The 23,597-nt window shown below is 43.6% G+C and overlaps 1 protein-coding gene across 7 annotated transcripts in view; it reads left to right on the top strand.

Moving 5' to 3' along the window:
- TUBGCP3 (tubulin gamma complex component 3) overlaps positions 1-23,597 on the top strand; it is a 102,592-nt gene that overhangs the window by 24,547 nt on the left and 54,448 nt on the right. For 6 of the 7 annotated variants that reach the window (XM_001142636.5, XM_016925573.4, XM_063792367.1 and 3 more), the window contains 8 exons: positions 4,274-4,351; positions 5,261-5,478; positions 7,451-7,623; positions 8,670-8,788; positions 9,493-9,618; positions 15,295-15,363; positions 15,719-15,851; positions 17,527-17,693. In XM_001142636.5, the coding sequence (XP_001142636.2) occupies positions 4,274-4,351; positions 5,261-5,478; positions 7,451-7,623; positions 8,670-8,788; positions 9,493-9,618; positions 15,295-15,363; positions 15,719-15,851; positions 17,527-17,693 (1,083 nt within the window). Of the gene's footprint in view, positions 1-4,273; positions 4,352-5,260; positions 5,479-7,450; positions 7,624-8,669; positions 8,789-9,492; positions 9,619-15,294; positions 15,364-15,718; positions 15,930-17,526; positions 17,694-23,597 lie in introns of all 7 variants that reach the window. The other variant, XR_010150587.1, reaches the window with a different exon arrangement.

Genomic DNA, 23,597 nt, shown 5'->3' with positions numbered 1-23,597 from the left:
AGGGAGATTTCATCTAGTAAAAGCTGTTGTATTTGTTAATATTAGCCATTGGATGAAAACATATTTAGACACTTTTTTTTTTTTTTTTGAGGCAAAGTCTTGCTCTGTGCCCCAGGCTGGAGTGCAGTGGCGCAATCTGGGCTCACTGCAAGCTCCGCCTTCTGGGTTCACACCATTCTCCTCCCTCAGCCTCCCAAGTAGCTGGGACTACAGGCGCCCGCCAACATGCCCGGCTAATTTGTTTTTTTTTTTTTTGTATTTTTAGTAGAGATGGGGTTTCACCGTGTTAGCCAGGATGGTCTCGATCTCCTGACTTCGTGATCTGTCCGTCTCGGCCTCCCAAAGTGCTGGGATTACAGGCGTGAGCCACCGCACCTGGCCCTATTTAGACACTTTGTGACTTAAAATGGTTGTTTTCCAAAATTTTGTTTGGAGCTCTGAATGTTTATTCCTAAATATCAATGTTTTAAATAGTGGCCCGCTCCCTAGGGCTCGCCCCCAAAACTGACTTGCTTGGCTTTTTCATTGCATGACTGAAACATGATGAAAAATACTAGGAAATAATAGTATAAGACCAACGATTATACAAAGTAGAATAGTAGATTCAGGTTAGTAGCCATTCCATCATTTTGCTAAAAATGGCTCCGCAGAAGTGTGAAGGTTGTTGATCCTAATTTTTTATCTTGTCTTAGTTAGGGCCCCTTGTGTGGGTGTGCTGTGCAGACCATGGGGACGAAAGGTCAAAGGTGCAGTCGAATGTTTGCTCTTGTTGTTGTTAGACCTAGAGGAAGGAGTCCGGAGTGGAAGGAGGGTCCAGGTTGACGTGGAGACGGGAGTAGAGTGCTGTGGTGTTCCTGAGCTGGGTTTGAAGCATGGCTGAGCAGGAAAGTCCGAAGGGGGAGGGTGGCTTATGAGGGGAGTAGAACTAGAACATTGTGCATCTGCACTGCTCGGGCAGGACTGTGGCCTCGAGGGCAGGGAACAGCGTGCAGGTGCTGTGGCGGCATGGTAGGTGGTGCCCTGTTGATGACAGGTGTTCTGGTGTGGCAGTGCCGGGAAAGCTGAGATCAGCTCTTGTGCTGGGCACTAAACAGCTGCTTTGCGAAGATGTTTATTTGGTGTTCCTCTAGATCTTACCATGTCCTGATAAGACTTTCTTCACGTACAATTCAGTTTGTGCACAGTTTTAAAAGTTTTGTATCTGAACTTGCGGTCCTGTAGTTCAGAGTCTGAGGTGGCAGGTCTGAAGTGATTTCGGATGGTTAAAAGCATCTGTACTGCCAGAGTGGTGGGAACGATCTGGTTTCCTCCGCCAAATCTCTCCTCTACCCACTCCTGCCCACTCTGTGCTCTCCAGGCCTGGCAGATTATACTCCTGGCCTCTCGCTGTGTGTCTCCCGGTTGGCTTCAGCTGGAGCTGGCTTAAGCTCCAGGGTGAGTCTGGAGTTGGGAGAGGGGTGACACTAAACTCATCTCCCCTGCTGCCGGGCAGCTGTTTGTCAGTGGCGTAGCTGTGCCCACAGCTCCTGAGGGCAGTCCCTGCCCTGTGTTGGGCCCTCCTGGACCCTGCAGCTGCTGTCTCCAGCCTGATCTCTCTGGTCTCAGGGTCATTAGTGGCTTCTGGCTGGTGGTGTTCCCCTAGTGGCCCCTGGCTGGTGGTGTTCCCTAGTAGGTCCTGGCTGGTGGTGTTCCCTAGTAGACCCTGGCTGGTGGTATTCCCTAGTAGACCCTGGCTGGTGGTGTTCCCTAGTGGGTCCTGGCTGGTGGTGTTCCCTAGTGGGTCCTGGCTGGTGGTGTTCCCTAGTGGGTCGTGGCTGGTGGTGTTCCCTAGTGGATCCTGGCTGGTGGTGTTCCCTAGTGGGTCCTGGCTGGTGGTATTCCCATAGTTGCTCCACCAGCCGGTAGTGTTGCTGGTGGTGTTTCCAGACTGCCTCACTGTCTCCTGTGGTTTCCCTGTTTCCATCCACACCTTCATATCAAACGGTTTTCAGCAGACTGAAGAGATCCCGGGTGTTTTATACTTGCTCTTTTTATAGTTAAAAAATGCTGCCTCCTCCTTTATGTCACTTGCTAAGTTTTTGGTGCATAATTTTGTTCATTTTTGAAATTTCTCCACCCTTCACCCTCAGATACATCTTTGCTAAAATATAATCTGAGATTTTTAACCTAGCGGTTTCTTAGTGCAAAGGTAGAACATTTCCTGCCGTCTTTCCCTTCACCTACCGGTCATTTCACTCAGAGACTTCCTGGAAACTCCCACAGGGACTCACAACTTGGCATCCTCTGAGCTGAAGGAAGTGTTGCGTCTTGTTCCACCCCTCTGGGCGTCCATTCGCATCCACCCGCACGCTGCCTGCTCTTTCTTCTGTGTTCTCTCTTTTGGTGAATGACAGCACCATTGATCTTGCCCCCCATGAGAACCTGAGTGTCATCTTGACTCCCCAGCTATATCTCTCGTTTGTCCGTTTTGGAGTTGGGCAGACCTGGGTTTGAACCCTGCATATAGCTCTGTGATTTGGGTGAGTTATTCAGATTTGCTGTCCTTTGTTCTCTCATTTATGGCATGAAGAGAATAAGCCCTGTCATAGTGTGGTTGTGACGATGACAGGATTTAATGTGTGGAAAGAGCTAAAGGTTGGCGGCAGCTTGGCTCCTTGGTCCTGGGCCTGAGTGCCTGAGCCTCACGGGCCCCTGTTGCTGGCTTGCAGGGACTCACCGGGGACACATGCCTGAGCACACACTCGGCTCACTGCATTGCATTCAGCTGCTTGCATCTCCCTCCAGATAACAGCGGTCTTCCTCTCATGTTGTCCCCTCCAGCATGTTCGTCACTTGTGCAGTGATGGTGCCTCTGCCTAGGACGTCCTTCGCAGGCTTCCTGCTGTTGTCTTTACCTCCAAATCCAAGTTTCTTGGTGCAGCGTGGAGGCCTCATTCCGATATCAGCTTCCCTCCTGACTCCTGGCTTTTGTCAGGTTGCTGTGTTCACTGTTCCTGTCCCTCCCTCTACACGGTCCATCTTTCTAGGAGACTCGAGTCTCCTCCAGAAGCCCTTTTGTGAGCTGTGAAGTGCCATTTGCCACATTGCATCTGCCCACTTGTCTGTTGCCTGTGATGAGACACACTCCATCAGGGCTGGGTCTGTTTCTTATCCTTGTGGCCCTGGCTGGGGATTAGTTGAGTTTCTGAAAAAGCCTATGTCAACCAATTTTTTAAAGTTAGACAGTAATTTAAATACCTGGGATGAGCTTACTTTTAAAAGAAACTTTCAGAGAGTGTTTTATATAATGGAGAGTTTACATAATATAAGCAATCATCCCATAATTTGTTATGTAAATAAAGGTACTTACATGTGCATACAAAAGATAAGGCTGTCTGAATAGAGTATACTGAGGTTTGGCTGCTGTTATGTTTGCGAATCAGACTGGTGTGATACACAATTGGAAATTAATGAAATCTGTATGATAACCCTTGCATAGAAACCTGTGGGTTGGTTATCTTGACAGCTAAGTGCTTCAGACCCACTTTTTTTTTTTTTTTTGAGACGGAGTCTTGCTCTGTCTCCCAGCTGGATTGCAGTGGTACAATCTCAGCTCACTGCAACCTCTGCTTCCCAGGTTCAAGTGATTCTCGTGTCTCAGCCTCCCGAGTAGCTGGGACTACAGGTGCGTGATACCACGCCTGGCTAATTTTGTGTTTTTAGTAGAGATGGGGTTTCGCCATGTTGGCCAGGCTGGTCTCGAACTCCTAACCTCAAGTGGTCCACCTGCTTTGGCCTCCCAAAGTGCTGGGATTACAGGCGTGAGCCCCTGTTCCCGGCCCAGACCTACATCTTGACTTTAGGTACACATGATGCTGAGACTAACTTGTGCTTGTGGCTTAAATGGGATGTTGATAAAGGAAAAAATAATTCACATATTTTTATGATGGCTTTGTCTCATAATTACGGTTTTGGGGACATTATAAGAATTATTTCAGGGGAGACGATACTGTTATTCAGGAATAGGGTAACTTAAAAAAACTTTTCTTGTTGGGGACTTTAGAGCTAGTTAATAAGGGAAGGAAAGATCCAAGGTTGTTGGTTGCATGAGGACATTTGCTTCCGCCTTCGGGTAGGTAGCACTGTTGAAAATACTTATGAATTGTTAGATTTGACGTTACTATGTGAATTTTAAAATGCATTTCTAGTTTGGAAATATAGTTCAGGAAAGAGGAAAATAAGGCTGGAGAGTAGTTTAAAATCATTCTTTTAATATTAACTTTTTTCCAAACAGGGAGTTTTGAAAAATAAATGGTCAATACTCTACCTCTTGCTGAGCCTCAGTGAGGACCCACGCAGGCAGCCAAGCAAGGTAAGTGGCTTTGCCTTTGCAGCGTCGTGTCTGTCGGGACACCCTGGCTGACTTTGATAGGAAACGGCTTCTGCAGCTAAGAAAATAATGCTAGGAAAGCAACAAGCTTGTCTGGTCATGGAAGGTCAAGAGATTTCTTTTCCTTTTTCTTTTTAAGGACATTTTTAGTCAGTGTGGTTTCCTGATAATGTTTTTCAGAATTTTGTTATTCAGACATAACAATGGGTGATTAAATAGAGAATAAATGGTTAGTTTTCAAAATGTTTACTTTGTGAAGTTACTAATATCAGCACTAATAGGTAATTCTTTATGAACTAGAAGACCCTTTAGGAGTTTTTCATGCTCTCAGTTATGAGCATTCTTTACTTTTGTGCCAGTGAAACCCTGTCATCACCGGGCTCAGTGTCTGTCCCCTGCAGTATGTCAGAGTGATTCCAGTGCTCTGTGCCCCAGAGTCTGGTATAATAAAGTACCCACCAGAGACGTGGGAGTGCAAAGAGGTTGAAGCGTGTGGGTGAAAGAGTTCTGTCTATTGCTAAAGGCTTCGTCTGAGCAATCATTATATATTAATATACATGTAAACCATATAGATATGAATATATAGAGGGCAATCATTCTTTAATAATGCCTAACTTTAAAAAATTATTCAAGTTTCAGTTTGCTTGGATCAGAATGAGTGTTTAGTTATCAGATGATGTAGTAGTTGTTGGAGTTCAGAAAATTTTCTAAAACTTTGTCAGTTTAGGCATATTTCAAAAGCATAACATCTAATTTATTGTTTAATAAAGTATGGAATCCAAATCCAGTTACAGAAATAGAAGGAAAATCTGAATATAAATGACCTTTTTAGGTTTGGGAAGACTGTTCTGTAATTTCCTGTCTCTGCTCTTAGTGTGTTTCTCTTTTCAGGTTTCTAGCTATGCTACGTTATTTGCTCAGGCCTTACCAAGAGATGCCCACTCAACCCCTTACTACTATGCCAGGCCTCAGACCCTTCCCCTGAGCTACCAGGATCGGAGTGCCCAGTCAGCCCAGAGCTCCGGCAGCGTGGGCAGCAGTGGCATCAGCAGCATTGGCCTGTGTGCCCTCAGTGGCCCCGCGCCTGCGCCACAATCTCTCCTCCCAGGGTAAGGCCACGCTGACGTGTATAGATTCTCTATGTGTTAGAAACAGAGACGCCTGCAGGCTGTTAACCAGACATTGGTGTTCACCCACAGTATCAGTGGGGCCTCATATGTGCCAGACGGTGTTCTGGGCACTGTGTCCGATGCACTCCATCTCCGAGCGTTACTCCTCTTCAGAGCTATGCTACAGCAGGAGTTCCTTCCACTTTGTAATCCACAAGCTCTGGCCAGCTCTCACCTGTCACTGAAGTGCCCATCACGAAGGAGCTTGAAGTACCCTGTGCAAAGCCCTTCATCTGGAGGCTCTCTGACTGTGCGCTCAGATTTTTCCTTAGGGAATAGTGGCCTCTTCATTGATGTATGTTTTTCTCCTCATTGGATTCTTTAGTAAATTGTTAAGTAAAATAAAATAAGGTTGAACTTTCCTCGAGTGCTGAGGTCTTTAAGGATTGTGACATTTTAGTGCATATGAATTAAGATGATGAAATGCAGGAATGCACAACGAAGGTTTTATGTATGTGGTCCAAGCATGTTTTCAAGAAATACAGGATTTACAGCTGAGAATCAAGCAGGCGCCATTGTCATTCATGGATGGAACTTTGTTTTTTCTTTGTTTTTAATTACACATTCTTCCTATATGTAGATAAACGGGTGGCTTTGCTTTTTGCCATAGTTGGTTCCCGGAAATCGCATTAAAGTGGATTATCATAAAGTAGATATTTTTCCAGAAAAACAGTGACCAAGGATTTAGCATCAAATAAATGGTGTTTTCCATGTGAGTGTAATAGAATTATAAATCATTTTGTGATTTATACAATTACGTTCAAGATACTCAAAAACAGAATGTGTGTTCTATACATATGGATTACCAATGGGGTCTAGTGTTCTATAAAGAAAACGCAAAGCATTTAAAAACAGAACTTGACACATTTAATCTAGAATTTAAGTTCCAGCTCAAAGAATCAATTGACATTCTCATTTATACCTCAGAATTTCAATTATTATCCTATTAAAAATCTGTATAGAGAACTTTGAACTGAAAGTCTTTTAGAATCATCCTCTTAAATTTAGAACTATGCCCAGAGACATAGTTTTAGTGAATGTTGTTGACTTCTCTCCTGATGAAAATGGAATAAAATAAGAACTGTTTCAGTTCTTTCCTGTTCTCCTTACTTCACGAGTGGATTATGGATAAACCCCCCCAGTATTGCACCAGTACTAAATCCAAGCTCTGGCACCTGGAAACTGTAGAGCAGCTGAGGTTCTCATTTTTGTGTTTTGTAGTCCCAGGAAGTGATATTTTTGTTGCAGCTGTCAAAACTGACGCTATTAGAAATCAGCTATGAGGTTCTTACATTTTTCAAAAAACAACTTTGACATAGTCTCAAAATTGCTGACAAGCCATCTTGACCTTGAATATGCATTTGCCTTAGATTTTATACGTTTGTATACTTTAGCAGTTAATTGAAAATTGCAGTTTCTTTTCACAGTGAGCACCCTGAAGGCTGAAGACAGGTGAGGCCAGGCGCCTGGGGCAGTGTCACAGTGACTCGATTCCTCTGCTCAGTACATGGGGAGTGAACGAGAGTTGTTGATTTTGAAGTTAAAATAAGTAGAGAATTTCAAAGTGGTTATGGGGTGGGTAAGGTATGTTATATGTTTATAAAGAAAAGCCAAATAGATTTTGATATTAATGGTAAGAAATATATATTGTAAGGTAGCAGTAAGATGATTTTTCCACTGCTGTGTTGGGTCCGAACGCTAGGCCAAGGGTCGCAAGGAGGCTTGACCAAGTTCAAGGGACTTGGGACTGTCTGTTATTGATGTATTCGGTTAGGGTAAAGTCATGGTATCAGCTATACCAGATTTATAAATTTATGTGATTCACGATAGTAATACAAGAGAAATTTCTAGGGACACTTTTGTCTCTTCAGCGGATAGCCTATTAGAAGATAATACATGTTTCTTTTTTTAGACAGTCTAATCAAGCTCCGGGAGTAGGAGATTGCCTTCGACAGCAGTTGGGGTCACGACTCGCATGGACTTTAACTGCAAATCAGCCTTCTTCACAAGCCACTACCTCAAAAGGTGTCCCCAGTGCTGTGTCTCGCAACATGACAAGGTCCAGGAGAGAAGGGGATACGGGTGGTGAGTAAGGATCTATGTTAATACAGCTTTTCTGTGAACACTTGGAATTCAGCCTTTCCTTATTTTAAAGTACGGCCCAGGAGCCCCACCTCAGACCTTTTAGTGGTTTCTTCTGGTTCTTATGATGAAGTCCAGAGTCCCTGGTGGTCTGCAGCGCCTTGGGGAGTTTGGCTTTTCACCCCAGGCCACCTGGGCTTTTTCCTCCCAGCACAGTCTGCTTTTTGGCTGCTTTTCCATGTGGCCTCCTCCCTCCACATCTCTCGTCTTTGCTGTTCCTCATCACATTCTCCCTGTCTGTTTTCATCCTGCCGTTTCCCTGGGAAAGTCTTTAAGGCTGGGTTAGGCCCCCAGTAAAAGTCACCTTCTTCTACCAAAGTCTTAAGGCCACAGAGGGGCTATGTCTTTTCATTTATGGTGCCAGTGCTTAGCACAGTGCCTGGCACGTCGAAGAGAGTCGTTGAGGAATTACTGAATGGTGAGATGAATACCTCATGGAGGGTTTTAAAGCCCTGCTAGATTCCAAAAGGAAGCTTGAGTTTCTTTATTGAGAACACTACAGTTAGCAGCGTTTGATACATGAGTGTCCTGAAAACAGAGGTTTGGGTTTCCCTGTTGCCTCGTAATCTGCTGATTCTGAAATGGCTCTGGATGTTACCTGTACCTGTCCTTGCGTAGAATGCAAAGGTGAGGAGCATCTGAGAGCTGGAGGACATCCTGGCACAGTATTAGCCCCCGCAGTAGTCTCCACCATCTGCCCCACTCCGTCTGTCCCTGTGTGTGGCTCCCGCGTCCAGCCTCTGTCCACAGCTGCAGACTCATGTCGTATTTGACAGCTGTGTGTTCATGGCACAGCAGGCCAACCTCTAGACTGAGACTCGCCTTGTTTCTTTCTAATCTCATACTCTTTTTCATCTTGAGCTTATTTATTGAGTTAGTAAATTTCTTCGGGGTGGCAAATATCTAATCTGAAGCTAATTGCACCATAATATCTATTGTCTCTTAAAATATTGTCTAGTAATTACTGTCTTTAAAAAATGATTTTGCAGGTACTATGGAAATTACAGAAGCAGCTCTGGTAAGGGACATTTTGTACGTCTTTCAGGGCATAGATGGCAAAAACATCAAAATGAACAACACTGAAAATTGTTACAAAGTAGAAGGAAAGGTACAGTAACATAAAATCTAAGTTAAAATATTCAGAAAGAAAAAACATGTCATGAAGTCCAGATAGTGGCTGTTGATTGATAAGGTGGTACTGGGGTTTTGCGAATCGGGTGTGAGGTGAAATTGCACTGTGGAATTCTGGTTTCTATTTCTGTCCATTGTGGCTCGTTCAGTTTTGTTATGGGGACCCTTTGTGATTAATGTGTGCCTCCTTTCCTCACGTCTACTGATGGGGCTGCCCCATAGCCGATTTCTGCATCCTGCTGTGTGATGGCTGAGGCACCCAGGGGACAGAGGTCCCTTGGCACCTTCGGCATTGATGCAGGATTCCAGGTCAGGGGTCTTCACCCACTTTTGTTTCCTTTTTCCATAACCTGCCTTTACCATGCCCATTTCTTGTGGTGTGGGTCACACTGTGGCTCTTAGCCCTTTCACAGCGTGGCTGAGATCACAGACCTTCTCTGCCACACCGCAGGCCAACTGCAGGGTGGTGTGAAATGAGCTCACCATGCCCTTTGAGGTGCTTTCCATCATGCTGTCACTTAATGTGCTTTCCTTCCCTTTAGTGATGGGATCTTAGTTTTAACTTTTATGTCTTGAAGCCTAAGGATTATAGTATTAAAAGTAGAAGTGCTTGAGAAAAATACTAATTAAAGCTCTAGTATTGCTTTTTAATGTTTAACATTTGATGTATTTACTTTTTAGGCAAATCTAAGTAGGTCTTTGAGAGACACAGCAGTCAGGCTCTCTGAGTTGGGATGGTTGCATAATAAAATCAGAAGATACACGGACCAGAGGAGCCTGGACCGCTCATTCGGACTCGTCGGGCAGGTGCGTTCATGGTTCCTAGGATGCTGGGATGCTGCGCACTTTGGGAAACGCTTACTCTAGTTGAAATCTTACTGTGAAATAGCTCCTTCTAAGGCTCTTTCCAAGTAAAGCAGCTTTGAGAGTCAGCTGTCAGGGTCCACTCAAGACAGTAGAAACCACAGTAGGTGCTGATGAGGACACTGAATACAGCAGTTTGGCTCAGGAACTGCTGGAGGACTGTAAAATACAGAGAAAATGGTGAGACAGAGCTGGCCATGGGGAGCTGGCATTGCCCGATTCCAAACGCTTGAAGGGGGCCCTGCCCAGCTGCTGCTGCCTCCTCCAGAAGGTGGAGGAGGGGCCCTGCTGGGACGGGGCCTGCCAACAGGGGACACTCCCAGCTGCGTGATTCCCCAGGCAGCACGGTGAGGCAGGATTTGGGAACACTGCCGAAGCTGGAGATGGGAATCCTGGCTATGGCTGTCTGGACAGCCCTGGGTGGGCACTGCCGATGGCACAGCGCATGGTTGGGAGGGAGCTGCTGCTGCTTCTCCTCCTGTTGGAGCCTGACAGGGGGCAGCTAATAGGAGCCGTGGCATCTCCACTGTCCAGCCCTTCTTTGTGGCTAAGCAGCATGTGGTCTTGTCCGTAGGTTGATTATTGGGCAGTAATTACTGCCAATGAAATCTCCAAAAATTATTGAATCACAAAACAACTGTATACTATAAGCCCAGCATAGCACAGGACTTATGGCAGTGTGGCTGGTGGGTAGGAGCGTGGCTGGTGAGTAGGAGCGTGACTGATGGAGAAGAGCATGGCTGGTGGGGAGGAGTGTGGTGTGGCAGTGTGGCTGGTGGGGAGGAGCATGGCTGGTGGGTAAGAACGTGGCTGGTGAGTAGGAGCATGGCCGGTGGTTGGGAATGTGGCTAGTGAGTAGGAGTGTGGGTGGTGGGTTAGAATGTGTGGCTGGTGAGTAGGCGAGTAGTGTGGCAGTGTGGCTGGTGAGTAGGAGCGTGGCTGGTGGGGAGGAGCGTGCTGTGGCAGCGTGGCTGCTGAGTAGGAGCATGGCTGATGGGGAAGAGCATGGCTGGTGGGGAGGAGCGTGGCTGGTGGGGAGGAGCGTGGCTGGTGGGGAGGAGCGTGCTGTGGCAGTGTGGCTGCTGAGTAGGTGTCACACTTTGAGCTTTGAAGCGAGGCAGCCCAGGGTTCCGGTTTGGGCTTCTCCTGTAATGGTCACATCATCTTGCCCAGGTTATCTTCTCTTGGCCACAAGTTTCTTCCTGCGTAGAGTGGGGTAGTGATTACCTCTAGGATTGTGAAGGTGGGGAGAGAATGCGTATAAAGATGCTGCTTCCCAGTCTAGCACGGTTTTCTGTTCTGTTTGCCAGTCTAGTGAATTGCTCGATGACCAGCCACCACTCTCCCTCATTGCAAGGGCAGATAGGAGTGAGCTGGCTCTTTCTCGAGGCAGGTAGAACTGATGGGCCGTCCCCTCAGGAGCCAGCTGTAATTTTAGAGTCCCTGTCCCTTTTCCCAAAGGGAGTGTTTTATCATGTCTGGGTTTATATCATCATCTTATGCAAGTGTCACTGATAGCTCCTAGTCAACTTGATAGACATGAAGCAAAACACACACACAAAATCAGTACAGGATAACTAAACCATTATGTAGATATTTTATTCCAGGAGGTGGATTGATCATCACTATAGTAGTATCATACTATGTTTTATAGCAGGGGTCCCCAGTTCCTGGACTGTGGACCGGTACTGGTTCATGGCCTGTTAGGAACTGGGCCGTACGGCAGGAGGTGAGTGGAGGGCGAGCAGGCATGACCACCTGAGCTCTGCCTCCTGTCAGATCAGTGATGGCATTAGTTTCATAGGAGTGTGATCCCTGTTGTGAACCATGCATTCAAGGGATCTAGGTTGCATGCTTCTTATGATAATCTAATGTCTGATTATCTGAGGTGGGAACAGTTTTATCCCAAAACCACCCTGCCCCCCCATCCCACCCTGGTCCGTGGAAAAAATGTCTTCCACAAAACCAGTCCCTGGTGCCAAAAAGGTCGGGGACTGCTGTTTATAGTGCTGGACTTTAGAGGCTCTTCTTTTATCTTCTTTCTCCTTATCGATTATCATAGCAGCCTTCTAAAATGATCAGGGCAAGCATTAATTGTCCCCATTTTGCAGATGTGAAAATTGAACCTCAGCAAGTTTGATTGATTTGACCAAGTTGCCCTGACTAGTAGATGGCAGGTATGGACCAGGGTGTGACGTGTCACTCTGTTCCAAAGCTGTCTCTGTTCTTCCATTTCCTGCTGTTTGGAGTCATTGCTCGGTGCCATCCAGTTGCTGAAGGAGTGATGGTTTATTTATCTTATTTGAAGAGCCAGCGTGTGCTCTCAGTGGGGTGACCGTGTGCCCTAATTTATGCCTTGCATAATTTATGTCCTGTGTCAGTATTACCAGTGCCCACAATTAGCCTTGGAGGTGTCCTGGCTCTAGACATACCAAATGGAGCAAAATCATATATGAATGAAGATACTGTTTTGTAAGTGTGAAATTTACATGTGCATTTAATGAACCAAGGTGGAAACAGCCTCTGCTAACCACAGGCCTTTTCCCTCTGAGGGTGTGTGGCGCTGCCGCGCTCTGCCTGCACTTCCACTCTTTTGGTTATAGACTTCTCAGAAGCTGACTCACATACACCTGTATATAAATACTTAGATTCTACACGTTGGATAATGATTTGATCATTTCAGCAGGTTTTGTTTTTGTTTTTTTTTTTGAGACGGAGTCGTCTCGCTCTGTCACCCAGGCTGGAGTGCAGTGGTGCGATCTCGGCTCACTGCAAGCTCTGCCTCCCGGGTTCACGCCATTCTCCTGCCTCAGCCTCCCAGGTAGCTGGAACCACAGGCACCCGCCACCATGCCTGGCTAATTTTTTTGTATTTTTAATAGAGACGGGGTTTCACTGTGTTAGCCAGGATGGTCTCGATCTCCTGACCTCTTGATCTGCCCGCCTTGGCCTCCCAAAGTGATGGGATTACAGGCGTGAGCCACCGCACCTGGCCGCATATTTCAGCAGGTTTTTCAAAGCTTTGATGTGTTTGTGTGTCTGCCCTCCTGCCCTCGGGTTGGGATGGAGTTTTGGTAAAGAGTGATGCTGTGCCTGAGCAGATTCCATGTCGTTTTCTCTGTAAATATTACCTAAGAAAACTGACCTATGGTTTAGTAAGCACCTTTGTGCCCACCCTGTGCCAGGCGCTTGCCCTACGTTACCGCATTTATTCTTCCTCCCTATGTAGATGAGCCTAGAGGTTCATACCGTCAGGGGCTGACACGTAGCGGTACCTCCAGCGGGAGCCCTGGATTTTTACCCCCTGGTCTATCTCATTCCAGACTCTAGGACGTTTCTTCTTGCACACCTCACTTTTGACGTGTCCTTTTGTGTCTACAAAATTAGTATGTTTTATGTTCATTTTCAAACTTGAAAATGTTCACATTTGTCTTAGTCCACAAACCATAAATGCAGTAAAATACACCTATAGGTGACTGCTGATATATTTTAAAAATATACAGAAAGGTATGCAACCTACATATTTACTTAAAGAAAATAAGCTTAAAAAACAATTAAAAAAATTTTTTTGATGGAGTTTTGCTGGATAAAACTGAATGAGAAAGAACACAGGTTTATCCCTTGCAGGCTGCTTCTGCTGTGGGCTCCTTGAACAGCAGAGCTGCCCCCAGGCATCCTGGAGTTACATCCCACAGCTCATCCCTGAAGGCTCTTGCCACAGGACTGGATGCAGGTGTATGAGGGTGCCTCTTCTAGCTTCTTATTCGTGTTGTTTTGACCTGACTCCTTTAAGTATTTTTTTTTTTTTTTTGAGATGGAGTCTCACCCTGTCGCCCAGGCTGGAGTGCAGTGTTGTGATCTTGGCTCACTGCAAGCTCCGCCTCCTGGGTTCAAGCCATTCTCCTGCCTCAGCCTCCTGAGTAGCTGGGACCACAGGCACCCGCCAACATGCCCGGCTAATTTTTGGTATTTTTAGTAGAGACAGGGATCTCACCATGTTAGCCAGGATGGTCTCGATCTCCTGACCTCGTGATCCGCCTGCCTTGGCCTCCCAAAGTGCTGGGATTACAGGTGTGAGCCACTGCGCCCGGCCTCCTTTCAGTATTTAAGATTGGAGATGTGTGGAAAAGTTCTTACTACTAATAGGGGTCAGAAGAACAAGCAGTGCAAACAGAACAAAAATTAGGAGGATTGGCATTGAGCTGCCAATTTTAAAATTTTGTTAATTAAGAGCATGAAAGAAAATTACATTTTAACCCTGAATATTTACAGGGGATATAATCTTTTTTAATTAATTAATTAATTTTTTTATTATTATACCTTAAGTTTTAGGGTACATGTGCACAACGTGCAGGTTTGTTACATATGTATACATGTGCCGTGTTGGTGTGCTGCACCCTTTAACTTGTCATTTACATTAGGTATATCTCCTAATGCCTTCCCTCTCTGCTCCCCACACCCCACAACAGGCCCCGTGTCCAAGTTCCCCACCCTGTGTCAAAGTGTTCTCATTGTTCAGTTCCCACCTGTGAGTGAGAACATGCGGTGTTTTGTTTTCTGTCCTTCTGATAGTTTGCTCAGAATGATGGTTTCCAGCTTCATCCATGTCCCTGCAAAGGACATGAACTCATCATTTTTTATGGCTGCATAGTATTCCATGGTGTATATGTGCCACATTTTCTTAATCCAGTCTATCATTGATGGACATTTGGGTTGGTTCCAAGTCTTTGCTATTGTGAATAGTGCTGCAGTAAACATACGTGTGCGTGTGTCTTTATAGCAGCATAATTTATAATCCTTTGGGTATATACCCAGTAATGGGATGGCTGGGTCAAATGGTATTTCTAGTTCTAGATCCTTGAGGAATCGCCACACCGTCTTCCACAATGGTTGAACTAGTTTACAGTCCCACCAACAGTGTAAAAGTGTTCCTATTTCTCCACATCCTCTCCAGCACCTGTTGTTTCCTGACTTTTTAATGATCACCATTCTAACTGGTGTGAGATGGTATCTCATTGTGGTTTTGATTTGCATTTCTCTGATGGCCAGTGATGATGAGCATTTTTTCATGTGTCTGTTGCCTGCATAAATGTCCTCTTTTGAGAAGTGTCTGTTCATATCCTTTGCCCACTTTTTGATGGGGTTGTTTGATTTTTTCTTGTAAATTTGTTTAAGTTCTTTGTAGATTCTGGGTATTAGCCCTTTGTCAGATGGGTAGATTGTAAAAATTTTCTCCCATTCTGCAGGTTGCCTGCTGACTCTGATGGTAGTTTCTTTTGCTGTGCAGAAGCTCTTTAGTTTAATTAGATCTACAGGGGATATAATCGTAAAGGATCATTCTCTAAAGTCACTACACTTCATGAAAACTGTACCATGTGTATTTTTTCCATTCCTCTTCTGCAAAGTTCATGCTTTTTGTACTAAGGAACAACACTTTTTTCATGTTATTAAAATATATATTGTGGTGATTAAGATGATTAGAAGATTATTGACAAAACCTGAATTTAAATCTTGTAGCACCCCACCTGAACTTTATCTAAACGCATTATACCTTTCCACTTAAAATCAGTCAATGTGTAATGAGTGTGTCGTGCTTTAATTATATTTCTCCTCCACACAGAGCTTTTGTGCCGCCTTGCACCAGGAACTCAGAGAATACTATCGATTGCTCTCTGTTTTACATTCTCAGGTAAATATTTTATTTTTATTTTTATTTCTTTATGATTTGAAGTGTTACAAAATTGAAGCTATATAGAATGTTTTAAGTTCCTTCATACATTACTTTTAAAATACAGCAATATTTTTCATAATATTATTTGTAAGGTTTGAATATCAAGTTTCAGTGTAGCCTAGAGCCAGTTAATTGCCAATTTTCGGGGTTCTACCAGTTAAAGGTAGCTTTAAAATACTATTTTTTTTTAAAGGGGACTTTGGCTTCATTTTTATGAGTATAATCATTTTCTTATGTTCGCTTGATATAGATTAAGAAGTGTGATCTGTGTAGTTATTTGTACTTAAACATTTCTATCTTTATTGTTTTTTAGCTACAACTAGAGGATGACCAGGGTGTGAATTTGGGACTTGAGAGTAGTTTAACACTTCGGCGCCTCCTGGTTTGGACCTATGATCCCAAAATACGACTGAAGACCCTTGCGGCCCTAGTGGACCACTGCCAAGGTCCCATGCACGTCTTTCCCATGCACGTCTTTCCCATGCGCGTCCGGCGCTCGCTTTGTTTCAGAACTCGTTTGTAGGGTGCGCCATCCAGGCTTGCTTTTGTGTCCTGCCCTTTTTTGTCCTTAATGGCCGTGTTGATTCAATAGGAATCGATAGATAGGAACCAAGAGGGGACGTAACCACTTGCCAGTGTGGCCCAGTATTTATACGGTAGAAGCTTGGGCTGGCATTGAGATGGAGGTGGGAAAGAGGAGGGTGTCTCGTGTTTAAAGATTTCTCTCTTGCGTGGTCCTTGGTTATGGCTCCCCATGGTGCTTGCTGCTCCCTTGGTCGCCTTTCCTTGCATTTTGCTTTTTGCCTTTAGTCCTTCTGCAGTCAGGGACCATGTTGGTGACTCTCGGTCAGATGTTCCCATATTTGCATGTCTTGCTTTGGCCTCTCTGGCTCTAGGTTCTGTATTGCTAGTTGCTTTCTGACATTTTTTCTCATTGTGCTACCTTGGCCAAGAACCTCTTTGCCTTTTCCCTCGTTTATAACATTGAGATCCTAGTAGCAGTTACTTCTTAGGGTTGTTAGGATGACATGAGATGGGCGAGCCGGCCATCTGCCACACAAAGAGTTCCCTTCTCACTGCCATCCTCTGCCCAGGGTGTTCCCCAGAATCTGCAGGGCCCCATTGGTCATCTTGCTGTCTGCACACCTTCCTCTCTCACCTCTTGGCACTTCCCTCAAAAAAGAGAGAAGTGGAGCACAGTAAATAAACGCCAGCGTTTTCTCCAGTTCCCAGCGCTTCTCCGGAACTGGATCCCCCAAACTCCTCTGTCACTTTCTGTGTCCAGCGGGCCCCTGGGGTCCTTCACTGTCTTCACTCTGCTCAGCCTGTGCGCTTGGCCTTGGCGCTGTAGGGACTGTTATAAGAGCTGCTGTCCGATCCCCATATTCAATCTCACAGCCCCACTTTGTGTACACACACCAGAGCCATCTTCTTAAAATCAGATCCTGTCACTCCTCTCCCTAAAATCTACCAGTGGTCTAATAAAATCTTGAATTCTTAGCATAACATAAAAACTCTTCATGTGCTTCTATTTCCAGACCGGATTTTTGCCACTCCCAGTCCTTCATACTGTGTAGTTCTGGCCAAGGCCCACGGGCCTCTTCTCTCTACAGAGAGCGGTGTTTCTCACGCTGTCTGTTGTAGCCAGCTAATGGGTTATGAAACAAGTTAATGGGTTGGGGCTAGCATACCATACCAAAAAAAAAGTACAAGGATTGATTCATAGGACTTTTGTTTTTCATACATATTTGTGCCCTCCTTTGCACCATGAAGCATGAATCTTAGTATGTCTCAAGTAGAAAAGGCATGAAAAGTCATGTGAACTTTAGATTGTGTAGCCAGCAATTTTTTGCTACTTTTTGTTTCTGAAAAATTCCTCAGCAGTCCTAAAGAGAAGAGTGACTCACACACTTGTGTAAAGCCAGGGTTGGAGTCTGGACCTCCTGGTTTCTGAATCATGACATGTTACTGCTGCTTCTAGGTCCAAAATGGTATTAACTGTAAGAAAACAAATGCTCTTTATCTCAATTACTTGGGCGTCTTTGGTTGGTGAGAAGTGACTGGTGTGTACTATGAGTGTAAATGTGTGTGTTTTTGTGTATTTTCCTCCATTTCTCCCAGGAAGGAAAGGAGGTGAGCTGGCCTCAGCTGTCCACGCCTACACAAAAACAGGAGACCCGTACATGCGGTCTCTGGTGCAGCACATCCTCAGCCTCGTGTCTCATCCTGTTTTGAGCTTCCTGTACCGCTGGATATATGATGGGGAGCTTGAGGACACTTACCACGAAGTAAGGATCGGTGTTCGGTTCTGAGACTTGGATTGAAAAAGCATGGGCACGCAGTTATGCTGTTTCATTTTTCCCCTCATGATTACCATATTCTCCTAACAGGAATGCAACTGCACTTCCATTGAATACCATATACATTTTACACAGTGCCTCGACAGCTGGTTATCTCACTGAACAGCAGATAAGTTCACGAGTTCTTTGGTTAGTGGAGAACTGTCCCGGTTTATTCCTCAGCAAGGTGGAATCACTCGTCCGAGTTTACTAGCACGTGGATGGCAAAGCAGGACGAGGCCTCCTGAGTCTTGGGGCAGTCATCATCGCAGATTCTGCTGCTTTGCCATGATTACTTTGCAAACTCACTTTGGTGCTAACAGCTTAATGAAACAAGTTAGTTGTATATGTAGCTATTGAAATACAGTCAGTTCTGTAATGCAGCATGTGCCGCTTAAAAATCACTGTTGTGTAAATCACATGATAGAAATGATAGGGCTTTTGGTGGAAGGTAGGGTGAGGGGGCACCACACTCAAAACCTTTGTCAGTAAGACAGGAATCTAACAAAAGTTGTAGTGCAGTTTAACACGTTAAAGTTTAAGAAATACATAAGCACTGCCATAAATATCACATTGGCCTTGGAAAAACCCTGGCGTTTTTTTGTGGGAGTGGGCCGTTGGTGCCGCAGACTTTGTGTGGCGGGAAGTGGCGGAGGCCTGGCCATCTGAAACAGGTGTGCCTTGTGTGGGCGCTGCTGGCTGCAGTGGCCTGTGTTCTCCTGCCGTTTCTCATGGATGAAATTGCAAATAAGCAAGCGTGAAGTTTGTATTACGTTCAATTTGTTTTCTAATTTATTGTTTGTGCTGTTACAAGTTGTTTTTAAAGCAAGCGTTGGGGCAGAATGGAGTCTCTGGTGCTCTGTGTGCTTTTGAAACACATGGGCGGCATGGCGTGTGTGCATCTGCGTTGGGCAAGTTGCTTAGCCTGTCTTGTAGCGCTTTCCTGATGGTGTGTGTAGTTTTTCTTTATTACTGCATATTATTTCACAGTAGGGACAGATATGTTTTTGTCTAGCCACTGTCCTGTTGATGGAGATGATGTTTTCTTTGTAGTTTTTAATCTTATGAACAGTATTAAAATGAACATCCTTTTATGTGTCTCCCTGCACGTATTTTTGAGTTTCTCTAAGGTGGGTTCTGGGAGGTGGGATTGCTGGGTTGTGGGGATGCATTTTTTTTTTGAGACGGAGTCTTGCTCTGTTGCCCAGGCTGGAGTGCAGTGGCTCAATCTCGGCTCACTGCAGGCTCTGCCTCCCATGTTCACGCCATTCTCCTGCCTCAGCCTCCCAGGTAGCTTGGGACTACAGGTGCCCGCCACCATGCCTGGCTAATTTTTGTATTTTTAGTAGAGACGGGGTTTCACTGTGTTAGCCAGGATGGTCTCGATCTCCTGACCTTGTGATCTGCCCTCCTTGGCCTCCCAAAGTGCTGGGATTACAGGCGTGAGCCACTGCGCCCGGCCTGTGGGGATGCATATTTTAAACTGCTTCTGCCACGTTGTGCTCAGGAGTGCCTATCCAGGTTGACGCAGCTATCAGCTTCCTGTTATGGTCCTCATTCCCGCATCCTTGTCAACACTTTGTCTTACCCAATGTTAATAAGAATATTTTCACCTAATGCACGAAATGTGCCATCTCACTGGGGTGTTTATTTGCATTTCCCTGATTACTAGTGAGACTGACCAGCTTTTGGTGCTTATAGGTTATTTTTTTATTTCTTCTTCTAATTACCTGTTAGTTTCCTTTGCCCATTTTTCTTATGGATTTGTTTTTCTTTTTAGGAGTGAATCATGGATGGTTTTATATTTTCAAATTTTTATATATGGAATTGCTGTTTTAAAAAATTATATCTTTTAACTTTTTTTCACATTCTTCCAAACTTATAAAAAAGTTGCAAAAATAGTACAAAGAATCATTGTACTGTTGACTGAGCCTTAACTGAGACTCCACACAAGTTTTACCACATTTTATCATAAACTAAATTTCTCTATATACTTGAATCTGTTTCTGGATTGTATTTTTTCTGTTTGCTTTTCATCTGTCAATATTATTTAAATGACTCTATGGTTTGAAATTTGGTAGAGGCAGTCCTTACCTTTTGTTCTTTTCACAGTTTCTCTGTTTTTGCACATTTATACTTAGATACGAATTTACAATCAGCCTGTCAATTCCGTTAAAAGTTCTTTTAAAATTTTTATAGGGATTGCGTATTGGATTTGGAGATTAAAAAGGATTTTCAGGCTTCTTATGTTCCTTTTGTTGTATGAACTTTCTTTAAAAAAAAAAACTGAAGCTTTGTAAGATATGTTTTATTTTACTAATGGTTACCTCAAGTTTTTCAGAGCTTTTGTGAGCCTGTATCTTTCTAAATGTTAAAATCACGAGTAAACTTTCTTTTTTAACCCCTTCCTCCATTAAGATGACGAATTGTGTCCATTTCCCAGGTTCTGCATACCTGCATGTACCGCCACACTCTTTTTTTTTGAGACGGAGTCTCGCTTTGTTGTCCAGGCTGGAGTGCAGTGGCGCGATCTCAGCTCACTGCAGCCTCCACCTCTGGGGTTCAAGCAATTCTCCTGCCTCAGCCTCCCAAGTAGCTGGAACTACAGGTGCATGCTGCTACGCCCAGCTAAGTTTTTTGTATTTTAGTAGAGACGGGGTTTCACTTTGTTGCCCAGGCTGGTGTTGAACTCCTGAGCTCAGGCAATCCGCCCACCTTGGCCTCTCAAAGTGCTGGGATTACAGGCATGAGCCACCATGCCTGGCCCTACACTCTTAAGCTCTGTACCTTTTGTTTAAATCTAGGTTATTTTATGTTTTTAATTTTTTATATGCAATTTGTATTAAGTCACTATCCAAGTCAAGAAATAGCACTTATCAGTACCCCTATTGTGTACCCATCATTGTCCCCTTCTCCTTAAAGGTAAACTTTATACTGACCTCTGACACTGTAGATAGCTCAATTCTTAGTTTAACTTTTATATAATGTTCAATGTTAAAATACATATACATGCCATCTATAGAGGTATATTTGGTATTCATCATTTAAATTTGAATCCTTATTTTTAGGTCTGTTTCTGGAAAGTATCATAAAATTATTTAATTGACTTAAAGTTCTAGACTTAATTTTTCAAGATTAAATGGAGACTTAAATTCTTGTACTATTTAGTTTTTATCTATCACAATGGTAAGGTGCTAAGGACACGTAGGTAATGGGCGCTTCCTTTGATAGAGTGAGGCTTGTCATTGTTAATGCATTTATGTTCAGTTATTCCATAATTACAGGATGAGGTGAGTTTTGAAAGCTGTTTAAAAACCTGTGCAATTGATTATTTAGAATGCATATTAAATCTCCTGACCATTATCACAATAAGCCAAGTTATTTGAGTTTAAAAAATTTGTTATTTAATGAGTTTATGGGAGTCTAAGTGATCTTGTGGTTAAGAAAATGAAAAATCAATGTTTTATTTTCAGAACGTATGTTCTTTTTATATTACTATGATTTGTTTACTCTCAGCCATGCTTAGTGGTGTAGATTTATGAGAAATACTTTGACCAGCATGTACACCAGAAATAAAAAGTTCTGTGTGTTACTGTTCTCAGTTTTGAGGTGTATCTTCTTATCATCCATTATAATTGTACCCTTCAGAAGTAAAAGATGATATTTTAAGGCAATCTTTAAAAATTAGGATTATAAAAAGGAGAAAGTTTACCTTTTTATTTAATTAAAGAATCTGTATCCTCTTTGTTCAATAATTAGTGTGTCAGTTATAGTATGAATTTGGGCGATTTTAACTTTTCTAATGATTGCTGATCAATTGATAAACCTGGTTTTCTTCAGAGATTGGAGTGGGAATTGTCTGAGTTTTCATACGATTAGGATATATATTGCTAATAATTAGAACAAAAGTCAAAGCCACAAGCTGGCTAATTGCCCTTTTTGACTTTAGTACCTAATTTGTAATTTGCAATACTTCTGTCTTGAGAATAATTTAGTTTGCATATTTTTCACAACCAGGCTTTTAAAGTACTCCTTAGTTGAACCACCAATTCATTATATTTGTCTGTGGTATTTTTTTTTTTTTTTTTGAGACGGAGTCTTGCTCTGCCGCTGAGGCTGGAATGCAGTGATATCATCTCGGTGCACTGTAACCTCTGCCTCCTGGGTTCAAGCAATTCTCCTGCCTCAGCCTGCTGAGTAGCTGGGATTACAGGCACGTGCCACCTCGCCCAGCTAATTTTCATATTTTTAGTAGAGGCGGGATTTCACCATGTTGGCCAGGCTGGTCTTGAACTCCTGACCTCAGGTGATCCACCCGCCTCGGCCTCCCAAAGTGTTGGGATTACAGGCGAGAGCCACCACGCCTGGCCATTTGTCTGTGTTTTTAAAGGAGTCCTTAAAGGTACCGCCAGTTCTTTATTGATTCTCTGCCTTATATGTTATTCAGGCTTGTGTATTCATTTCCTTTCGTGATAGTAATGATGGGACTGGAGAGTTGATAGGGAATGCAGAGGGAATTGGGCAAAAACTGATAAATCGATTTTCCTCTGTACTTTTTTCTTTAATATGTTTAAACTTTGATTCGTTGAGGTAAGACAAAAGCAGACCCTTAGGACTAGTGTGGTTTAAATTTGGGAAACTTTTTTGAAGCACTCTTGTTGCTTAGAATATGTATAAGCATGTATGCTTATACATATGTAGAATTCGAATGTATAATATTCGAATCAGCATCTCAAATTATTAATGAACTTACCTCAGGTCTTGCCTCATTGGCAAAGATTTTCAGTTTTAAATGTTTTCCTTTTGATTTAATTTTAGACTTAGAAAAGTTGCAAGAATTAATGCAAAACATTCCCAGGTGTCCTTTCCCAAGACCACCTGAATGCTCATAGACTACTACATTGATGTCATCACTCCCAGGTATCCTTTCCCAAGACCACCTGAATGCTCATAGGCTACTACATTGACATCCTCATTCCCAGGTGTCCTTTCCCAAGACCACCTGAATGCTCATAGGCTACTACATTGATGTCGTCATTCCCAGGTGTCCTTTCCCAAGACCACCCAAATGCTGATAGGCTACTACAGTGATGTCATGATCCCTGTCTTTTTTTTATTTTAAAGGTTCTATATTTACTGATGCAGGTACCTAGGGTCTGATATTAGATAGAGCTTTAGGAAGTTCATGATTTGTAATTTTTAAATTTGCTAGTCATTTTGTCCAAATAGCTCTTTACACCTGAGATACTCTTGTTTGCTTCACTAATTTTGCTTGTAGGTTTTTTCAGAAATGCATTGTGATTGATGGAGCTAAAATTAATCTTTCTTGACATAAAGTATATTGTGTTCTTTGCCATGGGTCTGCTATGTTTAGTACTGCAATACCAGTGGGCTTATACCACCTACCGGTTTATCTCATTGTAACTCATCTGACTACTTTATCTCTGTGGGTTTGAGCTCAAGAGCTTAGGTTCTGAAGTCTGATTTGGGTCTGGCTGTTGGCTTCAGATTCTGATGACTCTGTATCCTGGGCAAATACCTTCGCCTCTCTGGGCCTTCCCTTCCCCATCTTCCAGATGTGTGTATGATAGTGCTTGTCTGGTGCGATTTTGTGTATGTGTGAAGATTACATCAGACCAATAGGAAGTGTGTAGCATATCTGCTGCTACTTTAAGGAGAACATTGGATAAAATTTGAATATCTTCTGTCCCTAAGATGTCTGTGGGCTTTCTCTGATTTGTTTGTAGTTCTCTGACATCTGTTTTTTCTGTTAGACCCTACATTTATAAATATCCATTTAAGTCTTTGATTAGTTTTGGGAAGGTTCTCTTTAATTTACTTTAAATATTAATA

Source organism: Pan troglodytes, chromosome 14 (genome assembly GCF_028858775.2).
Source record: "Pan troglodytes isolate AG18354 chromosome 14, NHGRI_mPanTro3-v2.0_pri, whole genome shotgun sequence".
In the NCBI taxonomy this organism is placed as follows: domain Eukaryota; kingdom Metazoa; phylum Chordata; class Mammalia; order Primates; family Hominidae; genus Pan; species Pan troglodytes.
This window is presented reverse-complemented; position numbering and strand designations above follow the sequence as displayed.